Below are 27,476 nucleotides of genomic sequence, written 5' to 3' on the forward strand. Positions count from 1 at the left end.
ATATATGCTCTTTGCCTCTTCTTTTTGTGGTTACCCTAAGTATTTTAATTTTCTTTAACAGAGTCTAAAGTCCCTCTCCTTTTGAACAAATCTAAGACCTTGTAATAGTTTAAGTCCAATCTCCTTCTTCCTGCCAATTATATGCTCTTTTGGTCTAACATAGTAAACAAATCTTCTTACTAATTAAGCAATATTATTTTTTATACAGTCAGTTTTTCTTAGCCTTACCCATTATTATCTTCCCATGTATTTGCTGAACATTTCTTCTTACACCTCTAAGTCATTTTATAAATGTTAACATGAGTAAGATGTTTCATTTTACTTTTTGCTTTTTTTTTTTTTTTCCTTAGTGCTGCCCCCGTGGCAAGTGGAAGTTCCCAGGCTAGAGGTTGAATTGGAGCTGTAGCTCCTGGCTTATACCACAGTTACAGCCTTGTGGGATCTGAGCCGTGTCTGTGACCTACACCACAACTCACGGCAACAATGGATCCTTAACCCACTGAGCGAGGCCAGGGATTGAACCTGCATCCTCATAAATACTAGTCAGATTCGTTTCCACTGTGCCAGGATGGGAACTCCTGCTTATCCATTCTAAATGTAAAGTAGTGTGATTTTGAATCACAACTCCACCAGAAGCCATCTTGTGCTTAACATCTCAGAGAAAATTTTTTTCCTTCTCTTCTACTCAGTGACAAGCAAAAGAAAAAAAATTTCCTTGTCACCCACTTTCTGTGTAATAAGATTTATTTCTCACTCACTGTTACCCTTGAAGGCATAGCCCTTTGTAGTTATAAATTCCCTCCTGGCTGACCAGGCTCCTACCTCCCATATCGTGGGCACTTGTCAAAGCAAAAGCTCAGAGTCTCCAGAATTTGGCAGAAATGTTCAGGTGAAAGTGAGCTATGGTGCTCATTTACCTCTGAGGGTTCCAGTTTCTCCTTTGTTTGATATCTATAGATTCCTTTCTTTTGTGCAGCTGAGTGGCCTTTTAAAAGATATTTGGAAATATTTTCCCAGTGTACTAGTTGTTTTTTAAAAAGGAGTACCATTCATGGTCTCTAGTCTGCTACACAACTTAAAGTGGAAGCCCTAGTTTTGTAAAATCAAGGTGAAACTCCCCCACTTCTGGGTTTGATATGAGTGAGATGAGCAATCCCAAGAAAGAAAAAGTCAGTGTATTTAGTACTTATTAGTTTGACTCCATGTAGTTAAAAGGCAGGTCTGTCAGCACCACACCCCCAACTCCTGGGTATGCATGAGAACGGGGTGGGGTGGGAAGGTGGAGAGCAGAAGAGAGAATAATGTATTCTTAGACATGTAAAATGACTTTTTATTGCTCACTTCCTATTTATGCCATATGGCAAATCCATCAGTAATTTTCCAATATTAAAGAGAAAACTGAATGTCCTGTTTACAGTTGGAATTGGGCAAGATGTGGAATTTCACAGATATATTTGTTATATAAGAGAATATTAGTATTTGATTGAAAAATGATATTTTTAAATTTTTATTTTTTTTTAGGGCTGCACCCCCGACCTATGAAAGTTTCAAATCAGAGCTACAGCTTCTGGCCTACACCATCAGCCACAGCAACACCAGATCTGAGCGGTGTCTGTGACCTACACCACAGCTCAGGGCAAAGCCAGATCCTTAACCCACTGAGCGAGGCCAAGGATCGAATCCATGTCTTCATGGATGCTAGTTGGATTAGTTACTGCTGAGCCGTGACAGGAACGCCTGATAATTTTTTTATTCTATGAACTCAATAGCTATAAAATAAGGTATTGAGAAGCAAATAATTTATTAGGTTTAAAATAAAACACTAACTGCAAGAAAATTAAATCTAATAATTACATGGAGGGCTTGAACTGAGCAGTTATGTTACAAAACTTTTAAAAATGAAAAGAGTACTTGGTAAAGGAATGAACGGCCACGCTCCTGGAGGGTCATTCAGAGTTAGGGATAAGGACTTCCAATCTAGGAAGAAGGTGTAGCAGAAGCAAAATATTTGCTCATTGGTCTGTAGTTAATTTACAGTGCAGTGAAAGATTAGCTGAACTGAGTTGATAGAATTTTTAAGGCAGTCGAATGAATGATCACAATAATGTTAGTGCTGAAGTCCATGAAACAGGATGGGAGGCTCAGTGAAGAGAAAGACAGAGCCGGGTTCCAGGCAGGTCAGGGATGCTACTCTACCTACCTGGAACATTCTGCAGTAGTAATGGGTATGGACGGTATGTGTTTCAAGGCCTGAGTTGCTGGGTGGGAATAATGAAAAGTTTCAAAACTGGTACTTGGGGCCATGCTATATGATTCCCCAACTCTGGATGTACTGGAATGAGAGCTGAATTGTTTGGAAAAAAATCAGGAGTATTTTCTTGGGAAAGTCAAGACGACATTTGTCTATTAGAAATTTTTGTTTACCCTTCTGCTAAATGCTTAAGCCTTTATCCATTTTTCTGTCATGGAAAGAACACACTGGTATGGAATGAGGTGATGGTAGTAAAAAGAACATGGAAAAAGAAAAGTTGGTCATCGTAGGTGGAGAGAGGGAAGGGGCAGTATGGACATACCCAAGGCCTTCTAGAAAGGATTCTGGGGCTGAAAATGAAGAATAAGGGAACATACAACAAGGTTCTCTGTCTGTAGGAATTGGGGAAGAAATTATTTTCCTAAACAACAGTAGGAAGGGATACATTTAAACAATCCCCGCTGCTCTGCTTTAAAACTGGTCTATACTAGGATTTAGGGCTGAGGAACTGTATAGCCGCCTGGGTTGGTCTGAGGTCCACTATTTGAGGTAACTTGGTCTGAGGTAACTTGTTTGGTCCATTTCCAAACAAGTTACCACATTTTAAAAAGCCATTTTGTATATATAGGTAACATCAGACTGAATGAATTCTGAACGCTAAATATTGTCTTAATTTTAAGTTTTCCCTATTTTTTTTTCCTGGTTATCAGTTAAAAAAAACTTTAGAGGATTAACAAAAAAGAGAGAATAGTACTTATACAAACATAAAGGATAACAAACAAAAAATAAGACATTAGAAACTTGAAGCATTGCCTATTCTTCCCCCAGGTGAATGACTGCAGCTATGCAACTTAATTTTGTCAGGTGGTATGGTTAAAAAGTTGAGGTGAGAGGCCATGACTTGATTTCTCACCTTGGATCTTACTTATATTTAAGTTTCCATCTTTCTAAAGGAGTAAAGAGATGTGGTTTGTTTTCTTTGTTCTCTTCCTTATGATTCTACTTAGTATCTAAGGATGATACTTAGGAAATAGCATGATGGAAAAATAAACACTAATAAGTGGTGCTACACCCCATTTTCCCTACTAGCAGCACTCAGAGCAGGATTGCAAAACCTCACTAGGTGTGTAGAACACTAAGAAAAATAAACACCTGCAGATTTTAATTTATAAGTCCTCACGGTGCACTCTGAAAAGAAAATCTGCTTTTTATGAAATACAAAGGCAGGGTTGAAACACAAGGCCAAATGGAAAGAAGGCATTCTTTCATGGAAAACAAGCCTCAGGAATGTTTTAAGAGAAGGCCAGTGGCAAAAAGTTAAACAGAAATACATCAAATAGTTCCAGAGATTTTCTTGGTGATAAAGTACATGGAAAATGTCATAAGGCAAAACCAAGTTCCCTTAAAGAAATAAGCACTTAAAAAAAACCCCAGTGAATGAGGAAAGGGGAAATAAAGGTATGAAATTATTATTTTTCTTGCTTAGTTTCTCATCTTTTCATTAAATGAAATGGATTTCAAGATGAGTGAGCCTGAAAAAATTATCATGGAGCTTACCTGTATTAAGCCCCTTGGGCTAATATTATGATAATACTATGAAAGAACAATATCTTAAAAGTTATTTTTTGTTTTTCATCCCTGATATGAAAGCTATCATGTCACAGTAATTTGGTTGATAAAATATTAAGCCAGCATGTTTTAATATATACTTCTGTGTCATAAGAGTTTAGGATAACTAAGTATAACTCTGGAGCATTTGGTGGGTACTAGGTTGTGAGGTGTGCTGAGTCCATTTTTGGAATTCAGGCTTATTTTAAGATGCATGCATATATTCATTTATTTTAATGATTCCTTTATTCACTTCCTTCTGTAGGATGTTAGAGTTTTGCGTTTGTGTCTAGGCAAGTCCAGGCAGGTCCTTAATTTGGGGAAGGGAGAGCAAGGAACTAATAAGAGTTTGAACAAGTAGAGTAGCTTGTACTAGACTAACCCTCTCACACGTCCAAATTAAACTTTGGACAATAATGTTTAAAATTACCTACAGGTAATGGAGAGTGACCAAAAATACACAGAAACTTGAGGGGAGTTAATTCTAGTAAGAAGGGAATCATATTTTTAATATCTTTTCAGCTTTGGGAAAGCCTCACTGAAAGTAATGAAAACTCATACAGAAACTTTAAGTCTTAATAATGGATCTGAAGACAGAGTTCAGAGTGACCAAAGAATCTGGAAAGTGAGGAATCCTGAAAGAGGAGAGAAAGCCACAGAGAGTAGCCACACTTTCCAAATCTCACTGATCTTGGAACTCCACATCCTAGGGGCAGATTTCAACTAAAAGAACTGAATGAAGCTTTCAGATGCTGCCGCTATGGGGAGATAGAATTTGGGGCTCAAGATGAACCAAGTTAACTGCCTACTAAACAAACAAAAAATTCTTCAGAGGGATGAAACAGAATCCACAATTTTTTTTCTTTTACAGCCGCCCTGTGGCACATGGAGTTACTGGGCCAGAGATCAGATCTGAGCTTTAGTTGTGCCCTAAGCCGCAGCTGCAGCAATGCCAGATCCTTAACCCACTGTGCCCAGCCTGGGATTGAACCTGCATCCCAGCTCTCCCAAGATGCCACCGATCCCACTGTGCCACAGCAGGAACTCCAGGATTCAGTTTCTAATATCCTACTCACAATGTCAAGGATATAATCTAATTATGTCAGACATATGAAGACACACACTGAAAGGAAAAGGCAATCAGTGGAGACTGATTCTGAGATGTCCTGTCAGATGGTGGAATTAGCAGACATGGATTTTAAGGTACCTGTTTTAACTCTGCCTAAAAGCAAAAATAACACCCCCACCACCAAAACACTTGTAATGAATGGATAGGAAATTTCAGCAGAGAAAAGTAAATTATAACTACAACAGTAACAATAGGAGCAAATGGATTCTAGAAGTGAAAAACAGTGTCCGAGATTAAAAAAAATCACCAGATGGATTTAACAGCAGTTTGGAAATGGTAAGAGTGAGTTAGTGAACTTGACGATACAAAAATTGAAATAATCTAAAAAATATGAGCAGTCAAAATTGGGGGTATGGAGCTTTTTCTTTAGTGATTCTATTGCATTTAACCTTCCTTTTGATAAGATTACTAGATTGGTAAATCAGGGGAATACTTGAACAGTATGTATCTTGATCTTGATTGTGCCCTAACCAAGACTTCTCATGGCATGCTCATGTGCAAGACGGCGAAATGTGGACACGGCTGTTCTTAGATGCACTCATTCTTGATCTCTGTCATTCTCCCAGACTGACTTCAGCGCTATGGCAGGGGTTGTATAAAAGGCAGTGCTAGAAATAGGGATGGAACATTCACCTATTGCCTGCAATTTTTATTCATTTGTTGTCCTCTTTCACTAGTGCAGAAACTCCATGAGGGAAGGCAATACCTATTTTTAATCTGTATCTTCCCGTCCTGTTGTCTGGAATAGGGGCAGGAACTGGATGAACACGAGGTTGAGTATGATGACATAGGATGCAGGAACACAGTATGTTTAGAAATTCAAGCAGACAGAATGTTTGAGGGAAATCAGTAAGCCCGCAGATGGTTTCCTGTACCAAGCTAGTGTTAGAAGTAACTTCAATCTCTTGATTGTCGTGCTTCTCAAAGTGTGGTTCAGACCGCTTTCTTCAGAATTACCTGGAGTCCTTTTTAAAATGTCAGTTTTGGGGACCAATCCTAGATTTTCTAAGCCTACAGCTCTAAGGACAGGCCTTGGAAATTTATAGGTACTAATCTATAGGTACCAACTAATCTGTAGTGTCTGAACCACTTTAATAGCTCCCATCCCATCCCACAAATAAGGATGAAAGCATTATATCCATATCCATTGTGGCTAAACTGTCCCAAGTAGGGAATTGCCCCAACTTTACTCGTATCCTCTGTTCTGAGTCTACTTACTTTAGTGTTTCCTGTTCTCACTCCACTGCTTGATACCTGATTTCTTTCCCTCTGCCCACCTCCTCTGTCTGATATTTGTTTGGCTTGTGTGTGATCTGGGCAATACTGAACAGGTAGAATCCAAGCCTGTTGAATGGCTGGACTAGAGAGTTTCCAACTTCCTTTTTTAAAGGTGCTGATTAAGCATCTATTGTACTGAGTAATATAAAGTAAGACTGTAAGCAGTAAGACGGCTTCCATAAGTTGCACAAGAAACATCAGTTTCATAGAGTGGCACTTCATGATTTATGACAGAAAATCCAGAAAAAGAAAAACAATTCTGTAGCACTTAAACTGTGTACTCTAAGTTCTTTTCTGTGGAAACAATGCAGTTAACTAAAAGGTACATACATAGAGAATCTCAAACTTGATTAATCAATTGCTTAAATCTAGCTACTGGTTCAGCAATAACTCCATAACAGCCCAATAATTCCGTAAAAACATTTCCACTGATTTTTTTTTTTATTCAGAAAAAAACAAAAAGAGGAGTAAAACGAAAATTCTGATCACTTGCAGTATCTATCAGCTTTCAATTTGGCTCTCCTGTTTAAACAAAAACAAATGATAAAAATTAATCTAAGTGAAACATGTCATATATTCAACTGCTACTAAACATAAAATCATATTTAGGATTGCGTTCTCAATTTTGGTTATTATATTACCACACTGCTTATATTAAAATACTTCAATTAAAATTTTACTTTTCAGTTTTACATATCATACTAAATAGATTTTGTTCTTACAAAAATTACAGAATTTCCTAATCTTGCCTAAGGGCTTTTTTAAATCCATAATAGCAATTTAAATTTCCTCTGATTTTAAACATGCCCTAAACTTCTATGTAACAAGGTAGCAATGATGTATTTTCATAAGTCATATAACTTACAGGATATAGATCTTAATTCTATTTCTTTTGGGTCCATATCCTGATTATTTTTAATATCCCATTCTTTTTTTTTTTTTTGTCTTTTTGTCATTTTAGGGCTGCACCTGTGGCATATGGAAGTTCTCAGGCTGGGGGCTGAAACAGAGCTGTAGCTGTGGGACTACTCGAGAGCCATAGCAACGCCAGTTCCGAGCTGTGTCTGCGACCTACACCACAGCTCATGGCAATGCTGGATCTTTAACCCACTGAGTGAGGCCAGGGATCGAACCCACAACCTCATGGTTCCTAGTCAGATTCGTTTTCTGCTGCGCCACGACGGGAACTCCATATATCCCATTCTTGATTTCTTAGAAACAGATACATGCTAATTTGCTTAGCTGGAAAAAATTATTACATCATTTGCTGCCTGCAAGTAACCACTTGACTGACGGGTAAATGGGAAACATACAATAAAGCATTAAGTAATATAAAAAACCTTCAGTCTAAATTTGCAACATAGGACTTGAACAAGTAGCAACAGATTACCAAATTCTCTTTTGATCTGGCAGTTACTTGATTTATACTTGCAAGCTCACAGCTAAACCTAACTATTTTTTTAAATTATAAATCTAGGATACTGCTTACCTAAATAGGACTAGTAATAAATAAATATTAATAATGTCCTATGATAAATATCCTGCACACTTCTGATTTCAACTTCATTAAATTTATTAAGTACTTTCAGTCAATCCTGAATTTCTTACAACAAAATATATAAGCACTCGGAATCTGGCTATGTTCAGATATTCTTTCTTAGTGATCTTTGCCCAGACTTACGATGTCCTTTTTAGGTAGTAATACCACATTAAAAAATTAGAAATAAAGACAAAAATTTGAAAATTACTATAATTAAAAAAATAATATGGGTTTATATACATCACTTCTATTGGCTACTGAAGATAGGTGGAAATGAATAAAAATACACCTACCTGTCCAGAAGTGTTTCATGCAAAAACCCATCTTTCCGGGCCTTTTTAAGAATTTTACTGTCTTCTTTACTTACTTTAAGTTTGTGGTCTTGGAAGCTCTGGAATTTCTTTCTGTTAAGAAAATACCTTTCTTGAAAAACATCTCACACTTTGATTATACATACATGTTTACTGATGAGCTTACAAACATTTTAAAAGGTTTTCATTCATTTAAAAAAAACTAATGATAATTCTTAAATAACATATAGCTTTTCAGCTGCAAAAACGACCTTAGTATCTCACCATCCATCAAGAGGGCCATTGTTTGGGTAGCTCTACAAATTCAACACTTGGGAACGGGGGCTGGAGTCTCCTGTGTCCCGGCAGCATTGGTTGGCATTATGTACTGACAATTATCCCCACTCTACAGAGTAGGGGAAAGAGACTCACCCAAGTGACCTGAGCTTTGAAAGCTAGAAGGATAGTGAGGAAAACAAACCTTAAGAGATGCATTCAGTTTAGTGCTGTGTCCTACAGTCTACATTATGCTGCCTCCTCTTGCCCTTTAGCTATTTTATTTTAGGCACTTTGAAAAGCATGCCACTGCTAAATCTATAGTTCTAAAAGGAAAAAAAAAATACTTACACATAATTGATTTCACACTGTTTAACATTTCCTTTGTCTTCTTCTGGAATATCATCTTTTTTCTTAGTTTCTCTTTCGGCACAGGATCTAATCTGGATATTGGAGATGAGAAACAAACAGGTTACACATTTATTTTTCCCCCTGCCCCACTTTACTTATTACAAAAGAATATTCTAGGTGATTTATGTAAAAGAAGAAAAAAATTAGCAATTAGGGTGAGAAAAGGACAGGTTTTAGATAGTGTTTTTATTTATATATATAATTTATGTAAATAATTGCTATTATGTTTCTCTAGAGTCCTTATATCAGAAAGAAGTCAGAGAAAATTATTTGAAAAGCATATTATATATAGATCAGATCCCATAAGCCAATTAGGCAATAAATTAATTTTGGTCACAAAAGTAAATACAGTAGGATCAGATTATCCCAATATTTAGGGTTTATTTTATAATGTTGAAAGTTTAAGCCAGTAGCTGGTTTACTGTCATAGGATATTAACAGATACATTACAATTTTTAACATAATACAATTTATTTTCACCTAATTGGAATCTATCCCTTTTAACTCCTCCTTATAGCCTCATAAATTTTGACTGACAATTACTATCACATGCCATAAATTAACTGACACAGATATAGCAATAAGGATCAACTGAGCAGGGCAAGAAGGGGACAGAATACAGGGCTGTGGAAGTGGCAATCTGCAACCCAAAGGACCCAGATCTCCACAGCTCAGAGCACAATTCCAAGACTGCTTAGAAAGTGGTGACTGATAAAGCATGTGCTAATAATATGTGTGCAACAGTTTTGGCTGGGGGGGGTCCTAGAAGACTTGAGGAAATTCCAGGCCATGCCTGTGACGCAATACTTTTGACGGCAGTATTCTTGAAGGCCAGGGCATAAAGGTGGATGCCGACACAGGCTATCAGAGCCTGAGATGACAAAGGCAAGGTGCAGAGAATCCTGGATTATCACTGCTCAGAGGTTCAAGTACCTGACTGACCAAAAAGATCCAGGGAAATGTGACAGGTACTTCAGATAAAGATGGTTGTAATTAATGATAAATACAGCATAGTGGGATTCCCCCCACCACCCCTGTAGACGTGCAAGTACTGCACATGTATGTGCACTCTGTCTTCAATAATCATACTTTTATAGTGTAATCCAGATGAAAAACAATTTAAACAAGATTCAATAAAATATAAATAAATAAAATTAAAAATCGGCGAGTCAGAAATCCACTTGCATTTTTCTAATGATTTACTTCCTCAGAAGCAGAATGGTGAGGGATATAATTTCTAGAGTCACTTGGGCCTGGCTACCTATCCTGCCTCTCCTGTATCACTTTCATGAAGGGACTGATTCAAATGGTGAGGGTCCAAAGACTGTTTCCTTCTCTGTAAAGTTAAGGTAATACTAACTACAGCGTAAGAACGTTATGAAGATTAAAGACAACAACGCACATGACGCATTCAGGAGAGTACCTGCAGCTATTTGCTTTAGTAAAACTGAGGATTATGAAAATTGAGAACACTTAAAAAATAAATGCAAATATATGACAGAATTTAACACAAAGCATATAAAGATACTTGATTGATGCTTTTATTTTTTTAATTATGTTTTTACCTTTTATTTATTTATTTTTTGGCTGCACTTTCAGTTGAAGTGGAATGGAAGTTCTTAGGTCAGGGGTCAAATCTGAGCTATGCCTCAGCTGCAGCAACACTGGATCCTTAAGCCACTGTGCTGGGCTAGGGAATAAAACCCAAGCCTCCACAGAGACAATGCCAGATTCTTAACCCACTGCACCACAGCAGGAACTCCAGATATTTGATAGATGGTTTTAAATTATGCTGATAGTAGAAAAAAATGTAACATGGATTTTTATGCTTCATTTATAGGGATTAAGGTCTCTTTAGAAAAGGTGTTTTTTCCCCATTTCTTTAAGTCTTCCACTTTGGCCCTCACTAATGCATTACACACAGCAAATCTGGATCAGACTGTAACATTTTTTTTTTTTTTTGGTATTTCTTGGGCCACTCCCGCGGCATATGGAGGTTCCCAGGCTAGGGGTCTAATCAGAGCTGTAGCTGCCAGCCTAAGCCAGAGCCACAGCAAGGCGGGATCTGAGCCGCGTCTGCAGCCTACACCACAGCTCATGGCAACGCCGGATCCTTAACCCACTGAGCAAGGGCAGGGACCGAACCCGCAACCTCATGGTTCCTAGTCGGATTCGTTAACCACTGTGCCACGACGGGAACTCCCAGACTGTAACATTTTAAAGAGATGTAGTCACACCATATATGTGACATGTATTAGTCAATAGAAAAGTGTCATGATTACCTTTATCATTTCTTCTTCTCCTGCTGTTTTACTTTTTGCTTCTATATCTCCTGCTTCATTGCATCTAATAAAGCAGCTATTTGAGGCCAGTAAAGCCATCTTCCCCTAAATGAAACAAAATAGCAAAAAATAAATTATAAGAATATCTGCAAAAAAATTCTTAAGTCTTGAGACTAAATTTTTTCTTCAGTCAAAGTAATCAGGAGAAAGAATTTGAAGGAAACCTGGAAAATACAAAAACATATAGACAAGGAAACCAAAATCACCTATCTTACTACTCAAAGATAACCACATAAAATATTTTTAGTATATTCTATTAGTAGGACTAAATTCTAACTAGATGGAATAGAATTGTTTCTTTTGACTTCGAAGATTATTTAAGATATAATTTAGTTCAGTTTAAGAAATTAGTTTTAAAGACAGAAAAATTATAGTATAATGTTTTACTCAAACAGTAGTTTTAAGTAAAAATTTCCTCCATTATTAGAAAATATAAAAACATATCATATAAAAGGTAGCCTTTAATGCATTTGAATTTACTGCTCAGAACTTTAAGAATCAATGCCTGGGGAGTTCCCAAAGTAGCGCAGCCAGTGGAAATGAATCAGACCAGGAACCATGAGGTGGCTGGTTCCATCCCTGGCCTCACTCAGTGGGTTAAGGATCCTGAACTGCCGTGAGTTGTGAGTGTAGGCTGCAGATATAGCTGGGATCTGCACTGCTGTGGCTCTGGCGTAGGCTGGTGGCTACAGTTCCAATTGGACCCCTAGCCTGGGAACCTTCGTATGCCGTGGGTGCGGCCCTAAAAGGACAAAAGACAAAAAAAAAGAATCAATGTCAGAGGGGCTTCTGGGTATAGGAAGAATTATTTATATTCTTTTTTAGTTGTTTAATGTTCAGTGTATTATACTGACTGTAATAAATAAAACTGAACCTTTTTTTATATATCTAAACTTAGATTATAAACTTTGTTAAATTCCATTAAAATATAAGGTTTAATTATAACTCATATATGGTTGATTGTTTTGGAAAACTATGACTACCTTAAGCATCAGACAATATATTTATAAATGAAATCATTATAAGGTATATTAATAATTTTCCATTGTATCAGTTATGAAAGTGCTAAACACATGGATTTGATTTAATTTATTTGAGGTGGCAAGGGCTGGGTTTTCTGTCATTTGGGTAACTCTTGGTGAGCTTGGAGGTGGCTAGATAGTCCAAGGAGATTTAAATCTGTGCTGATCTTTCCACTGAGTTCCCCCCCACCTTTTTTTCCTGGATGGTAAGGCTGCAGTTTTATTTTTATTTTTTATTATTGTTATTTCCCCAATACAATTTTTTTTCTACTGTACAGCAAGGTAACCCAGTTACACATACATGCACACATTCTATTTTCTCACATTATCATGATCCATCACAAGTGACTAGACATAGTTCCCAGTGCTGCACAGCAGGAACTCATTGCTAATCCATTCCAAAAGCAATAGTTTGCATTCATTAACCACAAGCTCCCAATCCACCCCACTCCCTCCCCCTCTCCCTCCACATAGGCAACAAGAAGTCTATTCTCCAAGTCCATGATTTTCTTTTCTGTGGAAAGGCTCATTTGTGCTGTATATGAGATTCCAGATATAAGTGATATCATATGGTATTTGTCTGTCTCTCTTTTTTTTTTTTTATTTTGTCTTTCTGTCTTTTGTTGTTGTTGCTATTTCTTGGGCTGCTCCCGCGGCATATGGAGGTTCCCAGGCTAGGGGTTGAATCGGAGCTGTAGCCACCGGCCTACGCCAGAGCCACAGCAACGCGGGATCCGAGCCGCGTCTGCAACCTACACCACAGCTCACGGCAACGCCGGATTGTTAACCCGCTGAGCAAGGGCAGGGACCGAACCCGCAACCTCATGGTTCCTAGTCGGATTCGTTAACCACTGTGCCACGACGGGAACTCCCTGTCTGTCTCTTTCTGACTTACTTCACTCAGGATGAGAGTCTCTAGTTCCATTTGTGTTGCTACAAATGGCATTATTTTGTTCTTTTTTATGGCTGAGTAGGATTCCATTGTGTATGTATACCACATTTTCCTAATCCAATTGTCTGTCGATGGACATGTGGGTTGTTTCCATGTCTTGGCTATTGTGAATAGTGCTGCAGTGAACATGCGGGTGCATGTGTCTTTTTTAAGGGAAGTTTTGTCTGGACATATGCCCAAGAGTGGGACTGCTGGGTCATATGGTAGTTCTATGTATATTTTCTAAGGTATCTCCATACTGTTCTCCATAGTGGTTTTACTAGCTTACATTCCTACCAACATTGCAGGAGGGTTCCCTTTTCTCCACATCCCCTCCAGCAATTGTTCTTTGTGGACTTATTAATGATGGCCACTGTGATTGGCGTGAGGTGGTATCTCATGGTAGTTTTTGATTTGCATTTCTAATAATCAGGGGTGTTGAGCATTTTTTCATGTGCTTGTTGGCCATCTGTACATTTTCCTTGGAGAAATGTTTCTTCAGGTCTTTTGCCCATTTTTCAATTGGGTTGTTGGCTTTTTTGCTGTTGAGTTGTATAAGTTGCTTGTATATTTTAGAGATTAAGCCCTTGTCAGTTGAATCATTTGAAAGTATTTTCTCCCATTCTATAAGTTGTCTTTTTATTTTCTTTTTGGTTTCCTTTGCTGTGAAAAGCTTGTCAGTTTGATTAGGTCCCATCGGTTTATTTTTGCTTTTATTTCTGTTGCTTTGGGAGACTGACCTGAGAAAACATTTGTAAGGTTGATGTCAGAGAATGTTTTGCCTATGTTCTCTTCTAGGAGTTTGATGGTGTCTTGTCTTATATTTAAGTCTTTCAGCCATTTGGAGTTTATTTTTGTGAATGGTGTGAGGGTGTGTTCTAGCTTCATTGATTTGCATGCAGCTGTCCAGGTTTCCCAGCATTTCTTGATGAAAAGACTGTCTTTTTCTCATTTTATGTTCTTGCCTCCTTTGTCAAAGATTAATTGACCGTAGGTGTCTGGGTTTATTTCTGGGTTCTCTATTCTGTTCCATTGGTCTGTCTGTCTGTTTTGGTACCAGTACCACACTGTCTTGATGACTATGGCTTTGTAATATTGCCTGAAGTCTGGGAGAGTTATGCCTCCTGCTTGGTTTTTGTTTCTCAGAATTGCGTTGGCAATTCTGGGTCTTTTGTGGTTCCATATACATTTTTAGATTATTTGTTCTAGTTCTGTGAAAAATGTCATGGGTAATTTGAGAGGGATTGCATTGAATCTGTAGATTGCTTTGCGTAGTATGGCTATTTTACAACATTAATTTTTCCAGCCCAGGAGCATGGAATATCTTTCCATTTCTTTATATCTTCTTTAATTTCCTTGATTAATGCTTTCTAGTTCTCAGCATATAAGTCTTTCACCTCCTTGGTTGGGTGTATACCCAGGTATTTGATTTTTTGGGGTGCAATTTTAAAGGGTATTGTATTTCCGTATTCCTTTTCTAATATTTCATTGTTAGTGTACAGAAATGTGACTGATTTCTGAATGTTAATCTTATATCCTGTTACTTTGCTGAATTTGTTGATCAGTTCAAGCAGTTTTTGGGTTGAGTCCTTGGAGTTTTCTATATATATAGTATCATGTCATCTGCAACAGTGACAGTTTTATCTCTTTTCCTATTTGGATGCCTTTTATTTCTTTTGTTTGAATGATTGCTGTGGCTAGGACTTCCAATACTCTGTTGAGTAACAGTGGTGAGAGTGGGCATCCCTGTCTTGTTCCAGATTTTAGTGGGAAGGATTTCAGCTTTTGTCCATTGAGTATTATATTTGCTGTGGGTTTGTCATAAATGGCTTTGATTATGTTAAGGAATGTTCCCTCCATACCCACTTTGGTTAAGAGTTTTTATCATGAATGGATGTTGGACTTTGTCAAATGCTTTTTTTTGCATCTATTGAGATGATCATGTGGATTTGACTTTTTTTTGTTAATGTGGTATATGATGTTGATGGATTTACATATGTTGAACCATCCTTGTGCACCTGGGATGAACTGTACCTGGTCGTGGTGTACAATCTTTCTGATATGTTGTTGGATTTGGTTGGCTAGAATTTTGTTGAGAATTTTTGCATCTATATTCATCAAAGATATTGGTCGATAGTTTTCTTTTTTGGTGGTATCTTTTGTCTGTTCTTGGAATTAGGGTGATGGTGACGTCAGAGAATGACTTTGGGAGTGTTCCTTCAACCTTTTGGAAAAGTTTAAGGAGGATGGGTATAAGTTCCTTTTTGTATGTTTGGTAGAATTTGCCTGTGAAGCCATATGTTCCTGGACTTTTATTTGTAGCGAGTGTTTTTATGACATATGCAATTTCATTTCTAGTGATCAGTTTGTTCAGTTGATCTATTTCTTCTTGATTCAGTTTTGGCAGTAAGTCTCTAGAAAGTTGTCCGTTTTTTCTAGGTCGTCAAATTTGTTGGCATATAATTGTTGACAGTATTCTCTCATGATTTTTTGTATTTCTGTAGTATCCATTGTGACTCATTTCTTTTTTTTTTCCTCTTTTTTAAGGCTGCACTGGTGGCACATGGAGGTTCCGAGGCTAGGGTTCGAATCTGACCTGTAGTCGCCGGCCTATGCCAGAGCCACAGCAATGCACGATCTGAGTCACGTCTGCGACCTACACCCCAGCTCTTGGCAATGCCAGATCATTAACCCACCAAGCGAGGCCAGGGATCAAACCCGCATGCTCCTGGATGCTAGTACTGGTCGTTAACCACTGAACCACGACAGGAACTCCCTACTGAGTTCCTCTTTGCAATGAAGTTTTACTTGTTCTATCAGGGACTTTTAAGTCTTTCTTTCATTTAAGTTTAAAAATGTAAAACTTAGTGTCTTTCCCATAAATAAAGTGAAATGAAATGAACATCTGTAAAGTTCTGTATGAGTGGTAGTATCTAACTCATCCTAGCCTTATAATATGTTGGCCTTTTCTGTTTATATAATGAAAAATATATATTCAGTTTATTTGTCCATTTTTTAATTTTTTTTTTTTTTTGCTACTGAATGAATTTCTTATATATTTTGGATATTAACTCTTTATCAGATACATGGTTTGTAAATACTTTTTCCTATTCTGTAGCTGGTCTCTTCACTTTGTTAATTAATTTTTTTAATTCCGGTGTTAGACTTTTTTTTTTTTTTGATTTTTTGTCCATTTTTTAGGGCCGCACCAACGGCATATGGAGGTTCCCAGGCTAGGGGTCGAACTGTAGCTGTAGCTGCCGGCCTACACCACAGCAACAGCAATGTGGAATCCGAGCCGCATCTGCGACCTACACCACAGCTCATAGCAATGCCAGATCCCCAACCCACAGAGCCAGGCCAGGGATCGAACCTGCAACCTCATGGTTCCTAGTTGGATTTGTTTTTGCTGAGCCATGACTGGAACTCCCGTGCTATTTTTTTTTTTTTTTTTTCTTTTTAGGGCCACACTCATGGCATATGAAAGTTCCCAGGCTAGGGGTCCAAACGGAGCCACAGCTGCCGGCCAACACCACAGCTCATGGCAATACTGGATCCTTTAACCCACTAAGTGAGGCCAGGGATGGAACCTGCATCCTCAAGGACAGTAGTTGGATTCGTTTCCACTGTGCCACAATGGGAACTCCCTTTTGCACTATATTTAAAGATCTTTTTAAGGTTATAAATTCATATTGGTTTTTTACAACTTAATATATTATTATATACTACTTTTTTAAAAAGAAATACCTGCTCTCATTGACTGTTAGAGATTTTCTCTTACATTGAAAAAAAGATTTTATAAACAATAATAGTACTCACATCTTGAAAGACTGGTTCCCATTGTTCTCTTGGTCCAATTGCATCTGAACGCCCAACAACAAGTCCATCTGAATTTATACCAAGGTATTTTCCATAGCCAGATTTCAGGGCAATTCTTCAGATTTAACAAATTAGATAAATGTTAAAAACTAAGAGAAAGAAAATTAAATATAGAACATAAAAATAATGTGTGTGTATATTCAGACTAAGCATAGTCCAAATGTTCAAAACTATGTGTGGCTGGCTAGCAGCTACTGTATTGAACAATGTAGTTCTATAAATAAAATTTAATAGTCCACCTTTTTTTTTTTTTTTTTTTTTTTGCTTTTTAGGGCAGCACTTGCAGGATATGGAGGTTCCCAGGCTAGGGGTCGAATTGGAATAGCTGCTGGCCACAGACACAGCCACAGCCACATGGCATCCAAGCCATGTCTGCGACCTACACCACAGCTCATGGCAACGCTGGATCCTTAACCCACTGAGTGAGTCCAGGGATTGAACCCACAACCTCATGGTTCCTAGTCGGATTCATTTCCACTGCACCATAATGGGAACTCCAATAGTCTACTTTTTAATAAAAACATTATATAACCCTTATATAACAAACACTTTGCAAATTCATTATTCTTCAAATATACTACTTTAAATGGATATATAATATTCTATTATAATGCATCATTGTATTACAATGTATTAATTAGGACTTCCCATAGTGGCTCAGTGGTTAATGAACCTGACTAATATCCATAAGGACGTGGGTTAGATCCCTGGCCTGGCTCAGTAGGTTAAGGATCTGGTGTTGCCATGAGCTGTGGTGTAGGTCAAAGATGTGGCTTGGATCTGGGGTTGCCGTGGTGTAGGCCAGCGGCTACAGCTCTGATTAGACCCCCAGACTGGAACTTCCATATGCCCTAGATGTGGCCCTAAAAAGCAAAACAAACAAACAAAAAACCCACAATGTATTAATTATAGTTCAACCCAAGCTTACCTGGAATCAGACAATTTGACAGCTGTAAACTGCTCTGGAGGACTAGGACCCTCATCAACTACAGGAGAAAAAACGTTTTGAAATAAATTTGACATTTCTTATAAATACACATGAAAAGATATTTCTTAGCTTAACAAAATAACTTTTTTCTTTTAAAATGGAATATAAGAATATTATATTATGATATATAGTATCAAGAGTTACTTTGTATTCCAAATAAGTAAAGTTTAGCTTTATATCCTTAACAAGATAGGTCAGCATGATGCTTATTTAGTTAGTCCTTTCTATGATACTATCTCTTTGTGTTTTAAAATGCAGTTATCACAAATAAACACTTAATATTTTAAAAATGAAAAGCTTTAATTTATTCAAGAGATGGCCTTTTAGACCAAAATCTACTGCTTTTTTGTCTTCTTAATTACTTCATATCTTATTAGCACTTCTTCCTATGGGCTAAAAGGAATGAGAAAACTTCAAATTATTAACAGTGCTCAGGTTAGTTCTGGCAAAAGATCTAAAGAATAAAGGAATTCAAACATTTTACTCAGGTTTTTTCTTTCCACTTATAATTTCAGTTATTCAGATTGTTTTTGATTCCCAAAGACACACTCTCCTGGAACTATACAGAATCTTTTTAAATGCTTACAATGAATAGAGGGAAGTTCCAACATTGGTAAATAGGGAGGAAAAAAGTGGAAGTGTTAAATCAAATATAACCTTTGGATTATATTTCAGATTAGTTAGAATCTGGCCAAAGTGAATGAATGTCATAAAATACATTCTTTATGTGGCTTTCTCCCTTCCATTGCTTCTACCAGATACGAACCTTCTTTATGTGGTGCTCCCAGTGTAAAAAGTCCATTGTCAAGTGCATGTATGTAGGTTCCTTTATCCATTTCAATTGCTATGGTTCCTGAAATTTCACCAAAGTTTGTCACTGTCCACCAGATTCCTATTAAAAAAAAAAGTAATTTAAATTTATAGTTAGGATTTGACAGAAGGTTCTTACTTGTTGCTACTGTATCTGTTAAATTTTTAAAAAACTTGCAGCTGTATGAAACAATATAGGGAGATCTCACATACCCTTTCCTCACTTTCTATCAATGGTAACATCCTGCCCAACTATAGTACAGCGTCAAAACCAGAAGACTGACACTGACTGACGTAATTCACAAAACTTACTCAGATCTCATCAGGTTACATCACACATTTGTAAGTGGGTTTGCAGATGCAGGGGACCACCACCAAAGTCAAGATTCTTTTGAAATATAAAAAGCAGGACATGGAAGGCACAAAATCATAGAGAACAGTCTCTCATTTCAGCCTCCAGTTATCCATGACTGCTTTCCAGAGGCAAGGACCTATTTCTCACTATGCATTCCTCCAGATTATAATTACAATTACTAAGACTAATGTCAAGAGCTTATTGCCTTTATTTTCCTTCTAGGAGTTTTATGGTTTTAGGTCTTACATTTAAATCTTTAATGCATTTGAAGTTGATTTTTATGTACGGTACAAGACAGCAGTCCAGTTTTCCCAGCATCATTTACTGAAGAGACTGTCCTTTCCTCTTTGTATATTCCTGGCTCCTTTGTTGTAAATTAACTGACTATATATGCATGGGTTTATTTCTCGGCTCTCTATTCTGTTCCATTGATATATGTGTCTATTATTATGTCAATACCATATGTTTTGATTACCACAGCTTTATAATATAGTTTGAAATCAAGACGTATGATGCCTCCAGCCTTGTTCTTCTTTCTCTGTATTGGTTTATTTGGGCTCTTTTGTGGTTCCATACAACTTTTAGGATTGTTTGTTCTACTTATGTGAAAAATGCCATTGGAATTTTGATAGGGATTACAGCGAATTTGCAGATTGCTTTGGGGGTAGTTTAAACATTTTAACAATATTAATTCTTGTAGTCCATGACTATGGAGTATCTTGTCTCTGCGTCTTCTTCAATTTCTGTCACTAATGTTGTATAGTTTTCAGCATAGAGGTCTTTCACCTTCTTGGTTAAATTTATTTCCAGGTGTTTTATTCTTTTTGATGCAACTGTAAATGGACTGTTTTCTTAATTTTGCTTTCTGATAGTTCATTATTAATGTATGGTAAATGCAAGAGATTTTTGTATATTCATTTCATATTCGGCAACTTTACTGAATTCATTGTTCAGTTCTAATAGTTCTTTTGATGGAGTCTTTGGGTTTTCTGCTATTACCTTCAAATAGTGACATTTTTACTTCTTTCTCATTTGGATGCATTTTATTTATTTTTGTTGCCTAACTTCTCTGGCTGGGAGTTCCAACACCATGTTGAATAAAAGTGGCAAGTGTAGGCATCTTTGTCTTGTTCCCAATCTCAGTGGAAAAGCTTTTCACTGTTGAGTATGAACCTAAATTGTATCAGATTTTTGTTGGGTCTGATAATGATAGTGCTGTATATTAAAGATGAAAAGAGAAAGGGGGGGGAGAGACTGACCTTATAAGAAATGCACATTTATGGATATAGATATACAATGCCATAGTTTCTGTTATTTATTTTAAAATTCTCTAGAAAAAAGTATGCATGAAATGTTTTCTCACAGTGGGCTTGTGTATAAATGAAACAAGGATGTTAAAATACTGATAAATACTAAAACTTAGTGATTCATTATAATCACGGGAGAGTCATTATATTCTTTTCTCCACTTATATATTACTTTGAAAATTTCCATAATAAAATGTTTTAAAAAATTAAGTTAATTACACTGTGTAAAATTAGCTATTCAGCTAAACAGATCAGATTTTCATAACCAATAAAAAATTAGTAAAATTTTAGCTTATATGAAGTTGGACTTTACCTAATATCATATACACATACTAACTCAAAATGTATCAAAAACCTAAATGTAAGAGCTGAAACTATAAAACTCTTAGAAGAAAGCATATGGGGGGAAGCATCATGATATTGGATTTGGCAATGATTTCCTTGGATCTGATACCAAAGGAACAAATAACCAAAGAAAAAAACAGACAAACTGGACTTCATCAAAATGAAAAACTTTTGTGCCTCGAAGACCACCATCAAGAGAATAAAAAGACAACCAATAGAATGGGAGGAAATATTTGTAAATCATGTATCTGTTTAATAAAGAACATGACATAATACCTGTCAGTATTACCCTGGGATTTTGCTTGTAAAACAAGCAATGGACACTGAGAACAGTGGAAACTGGAGTATGCCCATCTCTGGGTTATAGCCCAGGCTATGTTTACGGTGCGGCAGACATCTAAGCTCAACGTAAGAATCCATTCTCACATATTACTTGACATTTTAAAAATCAAAATATAGACATATTTAAAATTCTTTGTTTCCAAATCTTATGCAGAGTGTTAGGTATTCCTGCTATGCAATCTCACTACACACTGAGAAGTAACAGTAACACTGAAAAGCTTGTAACACATTGTAATTTTTTCTTTTGAATCACTTAAATTTATTTCTTAAATTAAAAAATTATATAATTGACATACAAGGTGTAAGTTTAAGGTGGACAACATGTTGGTTTAATACATTTATATATTGCAATAGATGACTACAATAGAATTAGCTTACACCTTTATCATGTCACATAATTGTTATTTCTTTCTTGTGCGGAGAATGGTTAAGATTTAGTCTCTTAGACAGAGTTCCCATTGTGGCGCAGTGGTTAACGAATCCGATTAGTAACCGTGAGGTTGCGGGTTTGATCCCTGGCCTCGCTCAGTGGGTTAAGGATCCGGTGTTGCCATCAACTGTGGTGTAGGTTGCAGACGCAGAAGCGGCTTGGATCCTGCATTGCTGTGGCTCTGGCGAGGGCCGGTGTCAACAGCTCTGATTAGATCCCTAGCCTGGGAACCTCCATATGCCAGGGGAAGCAGCCCTAGAAAAGGCAAAAAGACACACACACACAAAGATTTAGTCTCATAGAAACTTGGAAGTTTATAGTACAGCACTGCTGACTATAATCACTATGTTGTGCATTAGATTTCCAGGACGTATTTATCTACCAGTTTTAAGTTTGCACCCTTAAACACACTGTACATTTTTATTTAACTGTTTAGAAAATAAGGTCTGTGAGGGAGGGACCAGATCTATCTTGCTTTACAGGTGTCTGACACAGAGGAAGAAATGAACACATGTTTTCTAAATATCAGGTGGATCAACATCCCACTTTAAAAGCCATAGCAGCTGATAAAACACTGTTAACGGTACTCACTTCCTGTAATTAAGTCTGCTGAAGATACTAAAGACAGAGGAAGGACCTGTATACTGAGAGGCCTTTCTTTTTGGTTAATCTGTGTCCCAGTGCTGCCCCCACTCTTGTACTGCCATTTATCCCTGAGGAGGAGAGAGATGACAGGCTGTGTGTGACAGTTTACCTCACCTTGCAACTGACCCAATCCCTCTGTGCTAAAGATCCCCTTAAATCTCTTAGGTACTATGAACCCGGCACAAAGGGACCATACAGCTTAGCTTTGGAAGTGGCATTTTCTTTTCCTATCATGCAGTAGTCTCAGTGCCCTTCACGGAACTGCTGCAGGAAGCTGACACGGAACTTATCTGGCTTTAGTTCCCGGGATAAAAAAGTATGTAGGATTTCACAAACTACGCTATTACAAGTTCAGTTACTTCCAAACCTAGCAGGACTCACTGAAATTATTTTCTTACAGACATGATCTTTATTACTGTCCAGACTTGATATTTCCTATGTGAAAGGCAGAACTTCTTTCATCCTATTTACCAGTCTACTCTGGCTTTACACCTGCCTTTCAGATTCTTGTATGGAATCAACAGAACAGCTTTATAAGTTAAAAAAGATCCTCCCCCCCACAGGTACATCATTACTTACACAGGAATTTGGGGAAATTGTGAATGTATGAGAAGGTGGGAGGATAAAGAGAAGAAGATGCAGAGTGCCTTCCTCTTTCAGTCAAGACAGAATAACCAGTACTGGACTTTCCCTGCCATCATGAACAACTAGGAAACTGGACCGAGAAAACTGTTTTTAGGTATTGGAACACAGGCTTGTGACTATTGAGAAAAGGGAAAAACATGACATGAACTTCACATTCACTTCAGCTATCTGCCAAATGGCAGCTTCTCAACCAGTCAGCGAGGAGGAGCCCCCCAAAGAGCAAGGCAGCCTCAATGAGCTGAGATTTGGGGGTGTTGATGTGATCAGAACTTGCTGAGCAAGGTACGGGAGAAAAGGGAACTGCACAGGGTTTGGGATTGCAGAAGTATGTGGGGGGGGTTCTCTGCAGGTCATTGGCCAGGGGCTGGGCAGACTCCACAGGCTTAGTAGAGGGGATGTGACTGAAAATACCTGAGATCATGAGATGACAGCAGACACTGGCATGGAGATAGCTCAGAGTACCTTAGGAATTTGGTTGAGTCCCCATGAGAAGAACTATTTCCTGGAGAGTAAGGATCACAGTCTAGGTCTAAGGGCAAAACCAAATAGCCCTAATAATTAAAAACAAAAAACAGGAGTTCCCGTCGTGGCGCAGTGGTTAACGAATCCGACTAGGAACCATGAGGTTGCGGGTTCGGTCCCTGCCCTTGCTCAGTGGGTTAATGATCTGGCGTTGCAATCTGACCCAATCTGACCCAATCCCTCTGTGCTAAAGATCCCCTTAAATCTCTTAGGTACTATGAACCCGGCACAAAGGGACCATACAGCTTAGCTTTGGAAGTGGCATTTTCTTTTCCACTGGTTAATGATCTGTGGTGTAGGTTGCAGACGCGGCTCGGATCCTGCGTTGCTGTGGCTCTGGCGTAGGCCGGCGGCTACAGCTCCGATTCGACCCCTAGCCTGGGAACCTCCATACGCCGCAGGAGTGGCCCAAAGAAATAGCAAAACGACAACAAACAAACAAACAAAACAAAACAAAAAACAAGTCTGACAGGATCTTCAAATAATTTAACTAGACTTCAGGATAATGACGAGTATCAGAAATAAAGATGGACATTTTATTAAACTGAAAGACTGAATTCATAAGGAAGAACTAACAGTCCTAAATGTGAATGCATTTCATAACAGAGATTCAAAATATTCTAACTAGAAACCGACAGATGTAGAAAAATCCAGAATCATAGATACTTTAACACAACCCTCTCAATAAATGGAAGGGTTAGTAAAAAAAAAAAAAAAAATCAGTAAAGACACAGAAGATTTGAAAGACTACTCAGTCCATCAAGTGACCTAACTGACATTTAGAGAGTAATAAATTAACACCTTCAGAATACTCTTTCTTTTCTACAGTACATGGAAATTTACCAAGAGTATATTCTTCGACCATGTTAGGAATCAGTAACAGCATCTCCAAGTAGTGGAAATTAAATAGCATACTTTTAACTTATGGGTCAAAAAAAAAAAAAGGAGTTCCCGTCGTGGCACAGTGGTTAACGAATCCGACTAGGAACCATGAGGTTGCGGGTTCGATCCCTGCCCTTGCTCAGTGGGTTAACGATCCGGCGTTGCCGTGAGCTGTGGTGTAGGTTGCAGACGCGGCTCGGATCCCGCGTTGCTGTGGCTCTGGCGTAGGCCGGTGGCTACAGCTCTGACTGGACCCCTAGCCTGGGAACCTCCATATGCCGCGGGAGTGGCCCAAGAAATAGCAACAACAACAAGAAAAAGACAAAAGACCAAAAAAAAAAAAAAAAAGAAAAAGCAGGAAAAAAAGGATAAAACCCATGGGTCAAGGAAGAAATCACAAAGAAAATAGAAAATACTTTGAACTAAATAAAAATGACATAAAACATCAGGATTTGTTGGCTATAGTTAAAGTGGTGTGAAGAATATCTAACCCCCCCCAACTTAAGAAGCTATAAAATAAGAGCAAAGTAAACTGAAAGTAAGTTAAAGGAAGGAGATGATAAAGACTGGAAATAAATGAAATCGAAAAGAAAAGCCAGGAAAGAAAAATAAATGATATCAAAAAGTGCATCTTATAAAGATGAACAGATTGGTAAACCTTTAGCTAGACTGACTGGTCCAGAAAAAAATGAACAAAAACACAAGTTATCAATATGAAGAATGATGAATTACAATATAGATTCTACATTTTGTACAACTTTATGCTGATAAACTCAACTTAGATGAAATGAAAATTTTCTTTAGACACATATTGCCAAAATTGACAGAAAAGAAAATCTGAAAATATCTCTTAAAGAAGTTTAATTTGTAATTAAAAATATTCCCACAAAAAACAACAAACCAATAAACTAGTTGTAAAATTTATATGGAAATGCAAAAGATTTAGAAGAATCAAAACAATCTCGGAAAAGAAGTATAAAGGTGGGGGGCTCACGCCACCTGATTTCAAGACTTTATGAAATGACGGTAATCAAGACAAATAAATCAACAGGACAATAGACAAATCAATGGAACAGAGTCCAGAAACAGATCAACACATATAAAGTCAATTGATTTTTTACAAAAATACCAAAGCACTTTAATGGAGAAAGGAAAGTCTATTCATCAGTGGTGCTGGAACAACTGGATATAATATAAAAAAAAGAGAGAGAGAAAACAATTTGTAAAATCTACTTGGTTTAATAAGATTTATCTAGGAGTTCCCTTGTGATGCAGTGGGTTAAGGATGCAGCATTGCTACGGCTGTGGCACAGACTGCAACTGCCGTGTGGGTTTGATCCCAGGCCTGGGGACTTCCACATGCCAGGTGCTACCAAAAAAAATTCATCTATATCAGGCCTTTAAAATGATATATACCAGAATCTCTGGGTTATTAAGTAGTCTAATGATGGTACCAGAGCTATGTTCCCTCTCTTTTGTACTTAGTTCTGATAATGAAGAAAAGACATTAATGACATCTACTGTTCTAAGCATAACAGAAATCTATAATTGTAACATTCGAGCATTTTAAGACAAATGTATGTCAGACATACATGTATGTCATTTGTATGTATGTCATATTTAAGACAAGTATGAGTTGGTCATAAATTCCTTCTACTTTCTTCTTCCTATTTAACCCTAACTAGGAAAATATTTTAAAGGGATCTCAACCAATGTTAACTTTTCTCAGAATAATGTAGAGAAAACTAACTCACCAACAATATCAAGCTGAGTTTCTTCATCTTCTTCTCTTTTTCTCTTCTTCTCTTTGCTCTTTTTCTTCTTACTGCAGTAGATAATTTATATAGATAAGTTTAGCTATATTTATTTGCATACATATCTCATTTAATTCTCATAATAATCCTTTTATAATATCGCTAATCCCTCCCAAGAACCGAGTAAACGGAAACTCAAAAGATAGTAATGAACCCGCCACAAATTACAAAATTAGTAATTGGTGGAGTCCAGGTTCGAATCCATATCCTTTTCAAAATTCACATCCGCATATTGCATAAAAAAACATTTTTTTTTTTTAGGTGAGAGGGAGACGATGTTGAAAATAATTATCCCTATTAAAATAAGTTATTGTTATAACCTGCATACGGACTAATACAGACCCACCATGTGGAGGTCTGGAGGGGGGCTCATCAAGGGACCCGAACCCCAGGCTACAGGTCCGCCCACTAAGGGGGCGACCCCGGCGGCCCGTCTCAGCCTCTGCGTGGAGAACTGAGTCGCAGCCTCAGTCGGTCCCAGCAGGAAGCCAGGCCCTAGAGCTGGGAGCCTGAATGACAGCTCCCCGCGGCTTCCACCGGACTCGCCGCTTGAAGGGGGAGCGGAGGACCTTCGGCAAAGAGGGACAGTCTCCCGCGCACACCCGCGGCCTTACCTCTTGGTCTTGGTTCCCTTGAGCACGAGTTTGGTGGACTTCACGTAGGAGTACTCGGCCATGGCCGTGGGAACGCCTCGGTGCTAAGAGGTGGAAGCTGGCTCAGGGCAAAATACGTGAACCGGAGCAGCAGCAGGCGAGAGGGATTCGAAAGTGGAGACTGAGTCGAGTACAGACTCCCTGAGAACTTACGCAACACCAGGGGTGAATGTCTCTTCCGAATCCCTGGCCCTTTCACCTGAAGATTGTGTCCCAAGTAAAGTTCTACTTCCTGTTTACAGCCTGGGGCTACGGCAACCACAAAGGGCCTAAATTCCTGCGAACTGAACCTTAGCGCTTGTCTAAATGAGGGCTCTAGAGGTGACGCGCCCTCTGGTGGACACAGCGGGTCTCACAGCCTTGCTTTGAGCCAGGAGCCACTTTGCTCAGTTGGTTAAGGATCTGGCATTGCTGTGAGCTGTGGTGTAGGTCACAGATGTGGCTCGGTTCCCGCATTGCTGTGGCTGTGGCATAGGCCGGTGGCTACGGCTCTGATTCGACCCCTAGCCTGGGAACCTTCATATGCCGCAGGTGTGGCCCTAGAAAAGACAAAAAGACACACACACACACACACACACACACACACACACACACACACAATTTGAAAGCCTGGTGTGGGGTAAAGAAGAGAGTGTGACTTGTTAGCTAGGAGGGGTTTGGTAGAAAAACAGAAGTTGAAAAATTGGAGTGGAGTTCCCGTCGTGGCGCATAGGAAATGAATCTGACTAGGAACCATGAGGTTATGGGTTCAATCCCTGTCCTTGCTCAGTGGGTTAAGGAT

At 38.1% G+C, this 27,476-nt stretch overlaps 1 protein-coding gene and 1 long non-coding RNA gene across 5 annotated transcripts in view; one reads left to right on the plus strand and one right to left on the minus strand.

The window, feature by feature from the left end:
• Window positions 1-27,476, plus strand: part of LOC146395137 (uncharacterized) — a 120,353-nt gene that overhangs the window by 15,399 nt on the left and 77,478 nt on the right. The window contains exon 3 of one of the 3 annotated variants that reach the window (XR_014831882.1): window positions 1,522-1,781. This is a non-coding gene — a long non-coding RNA (uncharacterized LOC146395137). Of the gene's footprint in view, window positions 1-1,521; window positions 6,944-27,476 lie in introns of those variants that run through there. The other 2 variants (XR_014831880.1, XR_014831881.1) reach the window with 2 other exon arrangements.
• On the minus strand, window positions 6,689-26,905 carry FRG1 (FSHD region gene 1). 2 transcript variants are annotated; one of them, XM_003134193.4, is made up of 9 exons: window positions 26,657-26,905; window positions 25,983-26,053; window positions 18,712-18,837; window positions 17,886-17,943; window positions 16,898-17,012; window positions 11,066-11,170; window positions 8,724-8,815; window positions 8,100-8,210; window positions 6,689-6,788 (listed from the first exon to the last, which is right to left on the minus strand). In XM_003134193.4, the coding sequence occupies exons 1-9, from the start codon at window positions 26,716-26,718 to the stop codon at window positions 6,752-6,754; spliced, it is 777 nt and encodes a 258-aa protein (XP_003134241.1). In that variant the 5' UTR covers window positions 26,719-26,905; the 3' UTR covers window positions 6,689-6,751. The 2 variants fall into 2 exon arrangements, 1 of the variants encoding a protein (XP_003134241.1); XR_014831879.1 differs by lacking the exons at window positions 6,689-6,788; window positions 8,100-8,210 and having other exon boundaries at window positions 8,724-10,722; window positions 10,992-11,170.

This window comes from Sus scrofa, chromosome 17, assembly GCF_054392235.1.
Source record: "Sus scrofa isolate SSC_HxYL_T2T_F1_AM1 chromosome 17, Sscrofa_HxYL_maternal_Yorkshire_Landrace_v2.0, whole genome shotgun sequence".
Taxonomy (NCBI): Eukaryota; Metazoa; Chordata; class Mammalia; order Artiodactyla; family Suidae; genus Sus; species Sus scrofa.

Bases quoted from the DNA above. Each gene is read 5' to 3' on its own strand.
- FRG1 (XM_003134193.4), bottom strand. From the start codon at position 26,718: ATGGCCGAGTACTCCTACGTGAAGTCCACCAAACTCGTGCTCAAGGGA. The intron at 11,171-16,897 runs GTGAGTACTATT...TGTTTCATTTAG, and splicing joins GGGAACCAGTCTTTCAAGAT to GGGAAGATGGCTTTACTGGC. The intron at 8,211-8,723 runs GTAAGTATTTTT...TTTTCTTAACAG, and splicing joins CAGTGTGAAATCAATTATGT to AAAGAAATTCCAGAGCTTCC.